Genomic DNA, 10,069 nt, shown 5'->3' with positions numbered 1-10,069 from the left:
AACTACGTGAATATGACTGTCTCTTCTATTAAACCACATGAATATGACTCTGTCTCTTCTATTAAACTACGTGAATATGACTGTCTCTTCTATTAAACCACGTGAATATGACTGTCTCTTCTATTAAACCACGTGAATATGACTGTCTCTTCTATTAAACTACGTGAATATGACTGTCTCTTCTATTAAACTACGTGAATATGACTCTGTCTCTTCTATTAAACTACGTGAATATGACTGTCTCTTCTATTAAACCACGTGAATATGACTGTCTCTTCTATTAAACTACGTGAATATGACTGTCTCTTCTATTAAACTACGTGAATATGACTGTCTCTTCTATTAAACCACGTGAATATGACTGTCTCTTCTATTAAACTACGTGAATATGACTGTCTCTTCTATTAAACCACGTGAATATGACTGTCTCTTCTATTAAACCACGTGAATATGACTGTCTCTTCTATTAAACTACGTGAATATGACTGTCTCTTCTATTAAACCACGTGAATATGACTGTCTCTTCTATTAAACCACGTGAATATGACTGTCTCTTCTATTAAACCACGTGAATATGACTGTCTCTTCTATTAAACCACGTGAATATGACTCTGTCTCTTCTATTAAACCACGTGAATATGACTGTCTCTTCTATTAAACCACGTGAATATGACTCTGTCTCTTCTATTAAACTACGTGAATATGACTGTCTCTTCTATTAAACTACGTGAATATGACTGTCTCTTCTATTAAACCACGTGAATATGACTCTGTCTCTTCTATTAAACTACGTGAATATGACTGTCTCTTCTATTAAACCACGTGAATATGACTGTCTCTTCTATTAAACCACGTGAATATGACTCTGTCTCTTCTATTAAACCACGTGAATATGACTGTCTCTTCTATTAAACTACGTGAATATGACTGTCTCTTCTATTAAACCACGTGAATATGACTCTGTCTCTTCTATTAAACTACGTGAATATGACTGTCTCTTCTATTAAACCACGTGAATATGACTCTGTCTCTTCTATTAAACCACGTGAATATGACTGTCTCTTCTATTAAACTACGTGAATATGACTCTGTCTCTTCTATTAAACCACGTGAATATGACTGTCTCTTCTATTAAACCACGTGAATATGACTGTCTCTTCTATTAAACCACGTGAATATGACTGTCTCTTCTATTAAACTACGTGAATATGACTGTCTCTTCTATTAAACCACATGAATATGACTCTGTCTCTTCTATTAAACTACGTGAATATGACTGTCTCTTCTATTAAACCACGTGAATATGACTGTCTCTTCTATTAAACCACGTGAATATGACTGTCTCTTCTATTAAACTACGTGAATATGACTGTCTCTTCTATTAAACTACGTGAATATGACTGTCTCTTCTATTAAACTACGTGAATATGACTGTCTCTTCTATTAAACCACGTGAATATGACTGTCTCTTCTATTAAACCACGTGAATATGACTGTCTCTTCTATTAAACTACGTGAATATGACTGTCTCTTCTATTAAACTACGTGAATATGACTGTCTCTTCTATTAAACCACGTGAATATGACTGTCTCTTCTATTAAACTACGTGAATATGACTGTCTCTTCTATTAAACCACGTGAATATGACTGTCTCTTCTATTAAACCACGTGAATATGACTGTCTCTTCTATTAAACTACGTGAATATGACTGTCTCTTCTATTAAACCACGTGAATATGACTGTCTCTTCTATTAAACCACGTGAATATGACTGTCTCTTCTATTAAACCACGTGAATATGACTGTCTCTTCTATTAAACCACGTGAATATGACTCTGTCTCTTCTATTAAACCACGTGAATATGACTGTCTCTTCTATTAAACCACGTGAATATGACTCTGTCTCTTCTATTAAACTACGTGAATATGACTGTCTCTTCTATTAAACTACGTGAATATGACTGTCTCTTCTATTAAACCACGTGAATATGACTCTGTCTCTTCTATTAAACTACGTGAATATGACTGTCTCTTCTATTAAACCACGTGAATATGACTGTCTCTTCTATTAAACCACGTGAATATGACTCTGTCTCTTCTATTAAACCACGTGAATATGACTGTCTCTTCTATTAAACTACGTGAATATGACTGTCTCTTCTATTAAACCACGTGAATATGACTCTGTCTCTTCTATTAAACTACGTGAATATGACTGTCTCTTCTATTAAACCACGTGAATATGACTCTGTCTCTTCTATTAAACCACGTGAATATGACTGTCTCTTCTATTAAACCACGTGAATATGACTCTGTCTCTTCTATTAAACCACGTGAATATGACTGTCTCTTCTATTAAACCACGTGAATATGACTGTCTCTTCTATTAAACCACGTGAATATGACTGTCTCTTCTATTAAACTACGTGAATATGACTGTCTCTTCTATTAAACTACGTGAATATGACTGTCTCTTCTATTAAACTACGTGAATATGACTGTCTCTTCTATTAAACTACGTGAATATGACTGTCTCTTCTATTAAACTACGTGAATATGACTCTGTCTCTTCTATTAAACCACGTGAATATGACTCTGTCTCTTCTATTAAACTACGTGAATATGATTGTCTCTTCTATTAAACCACGTGAATATGACTGTCTCTTCTATTAAACTACGTGAATATGACTGTCTCTTCTATTAAACCACGTGAATATGACTGTCTCTTCTATTAAACTACGTGAATATGACTGTCTCTTCTATTAAACCACGTGAATATGACTGTCTCTTCTATTAAACTACGTGAATATGACAGTCTCTTCTATTAAACCACGTGAATATGACTGTCTCTTCTATTAAACTACGTGAATATGACTCTGTCTTCTCTATTAAAGAAAGTGAAGAAGACTGTCTGTTCTATTAAACCAAGTGAAGAAGACTGTCTCTTCTACTAAACCAAGTGAAGAAGACTATGTCTGTTCTATTAAACCAAGTGAAGAAGACTCTGTCTCTTCTATTAAACCACGTGAAGATGACTCTGTCTTCTCTATTAAAGAAAGTGAAGAAGACTGTCTGTTCTATTAAACCAAGTGAAGAAGACTGTCTCTTCTACTAAACCAAGTGAAGAAGACTATGTCTGTTCTATTAAACCAAGTGAAGAAGACTCTGTCTGTTCTATTAAACCAAGTGAAGAAGACTCAGTCTGTTCTATTAAACCAAGTGAAGAAGACTCTGTCTGTTCTAGTATCTATATTGAACAGTGTGAGAAACAATTCATGGTATGAAAATAAAGTACCGAAAACAGAAAACATCAGGACATATTTGACCAAAACGAAATTAAAGGGAAAGTTCATCCACAATAACAAGAAAAAATAACCTGAACCAACTAAATAGCCAATATATGAGTTGACAAGTGTTCTAGGTGAATATAGCAAAAATATCCTCTGTGTACAACGTAGAACACCAAATAATGCATGCAGAGCAGAATTAGGCCGATACCCACCAATTATCAAAATCCAGAAAAGAGCCGTTAAATTCTACAGCCACCTAAAAGGAAGCGATTCCCAAACCTTCCACAACAAAGCCATCACCTACAGAGAGATGAACCTGGAGAAGAGTCCCCTAAGCAAGCTGGTCCTGTGGCTCTGTTCACAAACACAAACACACCCCACAGAGCCCCAGGCCTGCAGCACAATTAGACCCAACCAAATCATGAGAAAACAAAAAGATAATTACTTGACACATTGGAAAGAATTAATAATAAAAAAAGAGAAACTAGAATGCTATTTGGCCCTAAACAGAGAGTACACAGTGCCAGAATACCTGAGCACTGTGACTGACCCAAACTTAAGGAAAGCTTTGACTATGTATAGACTCAGTGAGCATGGCCTTGCTATTGAGAAAGGCCACAGTAGGCAGACCTGACTTTCAAGAGAAGACAGGCTATGTGCACACTGCCCACAAAATGAGGTGGAAACTGAGCTGCACTTCCTAACCTCCTGCCCAATGTATGACCATATTAGAGAAACATATTTCCCTCAGATTACACAGATACACAAAGAATTCGAAAAGAAACCCAATTTTGATAAACTCCCATATCTACTGGGTGAAATACCACAGTGTACCATCACAGCAGCAAGATTTGTGACCTGTTGCCACAAGAAAAGGGCAACCAGTAAAGAACAAACACCATTGTAAATACAACCCATATTTATGCTTATTTATTTTCCCTTGTGTACTTTAACCATTTGTACATTGTTACAACACTGTATGTATATGACATTTATAATGTCTTTATTGTCTTTATTGTTTTGAAACTTCTGTATGTGTAATGTTTACTGTTAGTTTTTATTGTTTATTTCACTTTTGTATATTATCTACCTCACTTGCTTTGGCAATGTTAACACATGTTTCCCATGCCAATAAAGCCCCTTGAATTGAATTGAATAGACAAAAGCCAATGTAAGGTTATTAGTATATTGAGCGACCCATCTCCTCAGTGAATATGTTCTTACCTGAGGTCCTGCGAAGCCCACCCCTTCAACTCCTGGGTCACCCTACAGGGGGCAGCACAGACACACACACTGAGTCAGTTACTGATGACCTACAACACCTCACCAACCTTCACAGACACACACACTGAGTAATTTACTGATAAACTACAACACCTCACCAACCCTCACAGACACACACACTGAGTCATTTACTGATAAACTACAACACCTCACCAACCCTCACAGACACACACACTGAGTCAGTTACTGATGACCTACAACACCTCACCAACCTTCACAGACACACACACTGAGTCAGTTACTGATGACCTACAACACCTCACCAACCTTCACAGACACACACACTGAGTCAGTTACTGATAAACTACAACACCTCACCAACCCTCACAGACACACACACTGAGTCAGTTAGTGATAAACTACAACACCTCACCGACCCTCACAGACACACACACTGAGTCAGTTACTGATGACCTACAACACCTCACCAACCCTCACAGACACACACACATCAACATGTCCTACCTGGCTTCCTTTAGGTCCAACAGGCCCCTGAACACCGGGAAGCCCTGCTTTACCCTGGTACACGGAGAGAGAGAGAGAGAGAGAGAGAGAGAGAGAGAGAGAGAGAGAGAGAGAGAAGATATTATATTTTAGCATGCATATGAATAGTAGGCACACCTAAACAAAATAAGGTGATACATCAGGGTCAAATTGAGACAGACAGACTCACGTGTTTCCCTGCTGTTCCCTCTCCTGGGGATCCGGGGTCGCCCCTCTCTCCCTTGGCTCCCTGCACCCCTCCTACACTGACCTGCCCCCCAGAGACAGTCGCACAGCTCTCACACGCATCTCCCTGGTGAAGGATACAACAGTAGTCAGAAAGAGAGAGAAATGTCAGTGCCTAAATTCTTGTCATTTAGCAGGCACTCTTATCCAGAGCGAGTTACAGTAGTGAGTGCATACGTTTTTCATACTGGTCCCCTGTGGGAATCAAACCCACAACCCTGGTGTTGCAAGCACCATGCTCTACCAACTGAGCTACACGGGACTAGTTAGTTAGTTAGTTAGTTAATGAGGTAGTTACATAGTTAGTGAATTAGTCTGTTACATAGTAAGTTATATCCTTATTCATGTTACTGAGGGAGAGAGGGGAATGCAGAACGTTTACATTCTGTTGGAACATGTTATTGTTAGACATCAGGTATCCTTTGGAAAGGAGAAGGGCCACGGTCTGGTACAAGTCAACAGAACAGCTGTGATTTGGGGAGGACTGAGGAGTTTGGACCAAGGTCAGGTCAGATGAAGTGAGAGTGAACAGGCGTCACTAAAGTCCTGTATAGCAACAGAGATGTATTGGCAGGCCAGATGTGTAAGGAGGAGACTCAGCATAAGAGGAAGGTTTAAACACCAGTGCTTGTGTAAATATGTTTTTGTCTTATGCAGCTATGTGACCCAGTGGGTGAATAAACTTGATTTGAGCTTTACTAGTTGTCCGTGACTTTTTATTCTGTTCATTTAGTGCCTGACAGTTCACTGCGATTTATAGTCGAACTGGAGGGTCAGAATCAGTGGAGAAGCAGCCAGCACAAAAACCAAGGTAGGCACAGTTTCTACACCTGTTACCAATCATTCTGACATCTTGGGGAGATGAGAGTCGTAGGCTGAACCACTTATAGGATACGGACCTAGAAAACCTGAGATTATTCAGTAGTCCCATGGTATTACAACTGGTCATAGATAAAAGGTAAGTCCTGAACACCTCACCAACCCTCACAGACACACACACAGAGTCATTTACTGATAAACTACAACACCATTCTCCATTCCCCTCCGTCCCTCAGTAACATGAATAAGGATATTTTAGATTTTATTTTTAGACATAGTTCCTGTGGAGGGTAAATCCCGGAAGGGTAAGTCCCAAACAGGGTAGTTCCTGTGGAGGGTAAATCCCTGAAGGGTAAGTCCCAAACAGGGTAGTTCCTGTGGAGGGTAAATCCCAGAAGGGTAAGTCCCAAACAGGGTAGTTCCTGTGGAGGGTAAATCCCGGAAGGGTAAGTCCCAAACAGGGTAGTTCCTGTGGAGGGTAAATCCCGGAAGGGTAAGTCCCAAACAGGGTAGTTCCTGTGGAGGGTAAATCCCGGAAGGGTAAGTCCCATACAGGGTAGTCCCTGTGCAGGGTAAATCCCGAGAGGGTAAGTTCGGAAGCAAGAAGATATTCAAACGTTGTGTGAACATGATTTGTTTGCATTAGCAGTAGCAATAAGGAGAGAGGTTGGTTTATGCACAATTGGGTTGGGGAACCATGACATAGTCATGGTAATATGTGTTGTAACATGAGTCACTGACGTGATCTTCCTGTCTTCCGACCCCTCCTGTCTCAGCCTCCAGTATTTATGCTGCAGTAGTTTATGTGTCGGGGGGCTAGGGTCAGTCTGTTATATCTGGAGTATTTATCCTGTCTTATCCGGTGTCCTGTGTGAATTTAAGTATGCTCTCTCTAATTCTCTCTCTCTTTTCTCTCTTCTCTCGGAGGACCTGAGTCCTAAGACCATGCCTAAGACTACCTGGCCTAATGACTCCTTGCTGTCCCCAGTCCACCTGCTGTCCCCGGTCAACCTGCTGTCCCTCTTTTCAACTGTTCTACCTGCGGCTATGGAACCCTGACCTGTTCACCGGACGTGCTACCTTGTCCCAGACCGGCGGATTTCGACTCTATACCGCACCTGCTGTCTCTAACTCTGAATGATTGGCTATGAAAAGCCAACTGACATTTTCTCCTGAGGTGCTGACCTGTTGCACCCTCTACAACCACTGTGATTATTATTATTTGATCCTGCTGGTAATCTATGAACATTTGAACATCTTGGCCATGTTCTGTTATAATCTCCACCCGGCACAGCCAGAAGAGGACTGGCCACCCCTCAGAGCCTGGTTCTTCTCTAGGTTTCTAATCTCCACCCAGCACAGCCAGAAGAGGACTGACCACCCCTCAGAGCCTGGTTCCTCTGTAGGTTTCTAATCTCCACCTGGCACAGCCAGAAGAGGACTGGCCACCCCTCAGAGCCTGGTTCCTCTCTAGGTTTCTAATCTCCACCCGGCACAGCCAGAAGAGGACTGGCCACCCCTCAGAGCCTGGTTCCTCTCTAGGTTTCTAATCTCCACCCGGCACAGCCAGAAGAGACCTGGCCACCCCGCATAGCCTGGTTCCCGCCTTTCTAGGGGAGTTTTTCCTAGCCACCGTGCTTCTACATCTGCATTACTTGCTGTTTGGGGTTTTAGGCTGGGTTTCTGTATAAGCACTTTGTGACATCTGCTGATGTAAAAAGGGCTTTATGAATACATTTGATTGATTGATTGATTGTTGTCAACAACAGTGATATTTGAGGCGTAACATTGGTATCAGACTTTAGGTCAACCATATTCTCCAGTAGTAAATTGGAAAGTGCGTCAGTATTGGTTCTAATACAAGGTATCAGGTGCTGTGACCAATTACAAGGCACAAATACCATAACTATTCTCCGGGGAAGTGGGTATCATTACCTTGGAAAACAGTTGATAGAAGGTGTGTATTAGAGCCGTTGGGGAGGAAATCTAAACACAATGGACACCATTGGGAGAGGCATCGGAATAATAAGTATGAAATGGTGACCGGCAGACCTGATTCTCCATGCAAAGTAGGGCTAGAGGAAGAAACGTTTTAAAAGCCATAGAGGAGCTGAAAGAGGTGCAGAAGCATTCTACCAAATCGACTTGAAAATGGGAACATTTTTGCAAACTGGATAAAATTGGTTAGTATTTCCCTGCTGACGGAAAATTCCAATCTCATAAAGAATTCAGAGATGCAATTGTGACTTGGCTCAATAACATAACATTTAAATAAAAGCTTAATGCACCAGCGTTTTGATGTCAGCGTTGTGTTAACAAAAAAAACTAACTGATTAAACCAGAATTAGATGTATTCAGTTGCAAAAAGACTGGGTATGTTGATAGAATGTGTACGTCTGCTTTGATGGCAGGTCTTAAACCTGTTATCAAAATTGGGTTGTGGATCAACATTTTCATTGGGATGAAATAGAGCAATAGGCTTTGAGAGTAGAATCTACTTCCGATTACTTTGCAGCCGTACGAGTAGTTAATGCCGCCACAGTGAAAGTCACTAACAGTGGTTTCAATGGCCCAAGTAACACAAAGAAATAGGGAGGAATGGGCAAATAATCAGAGCCCTGTTTAAGGAGTGGGGCTGTTGGTCATTGGAAAAGGGATTTTAAGCTGGTAATGGAGCCTACTGCATTAGGAGAGAATGCTGCGTAGCCAGCAGTTGCATTTTTGACAAAAGAAAAGCAGCAAACACTTTTCAAAGCAGTGGGCAGGAAACTTTCACATAGCGGTGTTTGGCCTCGGTTCGATCGATAGTGGTTCATAGAGATTACGGTTCCTATGTCTAGCGAGACGTAGGAGGCCACGTCTCACACAACTGTCTAATAGATACCGGGGGTAAAATATCAATGATTCCTTATGAAGAAATAGGATAGATTTACAACAGGGAAAAGAGTTACATTCAGTAACAGCAGAATCGAAAGTGATACAACTACTACCTGTCTATAAACACAAGTCCAGGAACAATACCTGGATAGTTTTACATGGCGACGGAAGTGGAGACGATTTGGGGTTGGATAATCCTTACGAGAATCAAAGACAGTGGCTTTTAAAAGGTACCATATTAAATTGCCAATATATACGTATGGCGAGAGCACAAATTACGTTTAAAAATAGTCCAACTTTGCATCATGCTGCATTTTTAAAAAATCGCTAATTAGGGTACATTTGAGGGTTCTGTGTTGATACAGTATGTAATGAATTTGTTATTGGTGTAAAAATATGAAGAAACTCATATGCCAGACATCACCACATTAGTAAACTATTTGGTAGAGAGGGGTCTGTCACGACTTCTACCGAAGTCGTTGCCTCTCCTTGTTCGGGCGTTCCTCGGCGGTCGACGTCACCGGCCTTCTAGACATCATTGATCCATTTTCATTTTCCATTGGTTTTGTCTTGTCTTCCCACACACCTGTTTTCAATCCCATTCATTATCTGTTGTGTATTTAACTCTCTCTACACACAGCACTGGCCCACTCCAGGGCTTTCCCAGTGAGGCATGAGACGAGGGTGCAACTATTCTCACGGTCCAATCGTACTGGGGAGACCGTGGCCAGATACAAGTTCAGTTTAATAAGAAAACCCTGGCAGCCAGCAGTATCTCCGTTGTATCCCGTGGGTAGGGATAAATGGATCTTATTAGGTTCAGGAGGGGGAAAAGCGTTCAAGGGAGATCCCGGTTGTGGTGGTGGAGGTGCTGGAGAAACTTCCTGTCTCTCCCAGCGGTCCATATTCTGGACCATGCGATCCATGGCGGCGCTCAGACAGTCAATCTCCTCCGCTTGTTCCCAGACGCGTTCCTCCATCTCCATGAGCTAAGTTTCTTCTCCTGCTGACTTCATATTTTTGGTCAGAGATTCTGTCAGAGCCGTGTGTATAGGTGGCAGGGAAGTCA

General features: G+C 41.1%; 1 protein-coding gene across 8 annotated transcripts in view; it reads right to left on the bottom strand.

Moving 5' to 3' along the window:
* Positions 1 to 10,069, bottom strand: part of LOC110487940 (uncharacterized) — a 145,383-nt gene that overhangs the window by 57,469 nt on the left and 77,845 nt on the right. For all 8 annotated transcript variants that reach the window (XM_090227567.1, XM_090227570.1, XM_036971044.2 and 5 more), the window contains exons 31-33: positions 5,249 to 5,371; positions 5,041 to 5,094; positions 4,516 to 4,557 (exon numbers count right to left, since the gene is read on the bottom strand). In XM_090227567.1, the coding sequence (XP_090083693.1) occupies positions 4,516 to 4,557; positions 5,041 to 5,094; positions 5,249 to 5,371 (219 nt within the window). The remainder of the gene's footprint in view (positions 1 to 4,515; positions 4,558 to 5,040; positions 5,095 to 5,248; positions 5,372 to 10,069) is intronic.

This window comes from Oncorhynchus mykiss, chromosome 30, assembly GCF_057628025.1.
Source record: "Oncorhynchus mykiss isolate SJ-2025 chromosome 30, ASM5762802v1, whole genome shotgun sequence".
NCBI classification, from domain to species: domain Eukaryota; kingdom Metazoa; phylum Chordata; class Actinopteri; order Salmoniformes; family Salmonidae; genus Oncorhynchus; species Oncorhynchus mykiss.
The sequence above is the reverse complement of the archived record's forward strand: the minus strand, read 5'-3'. Positions and strand labels throughout refer to the sequence as shown.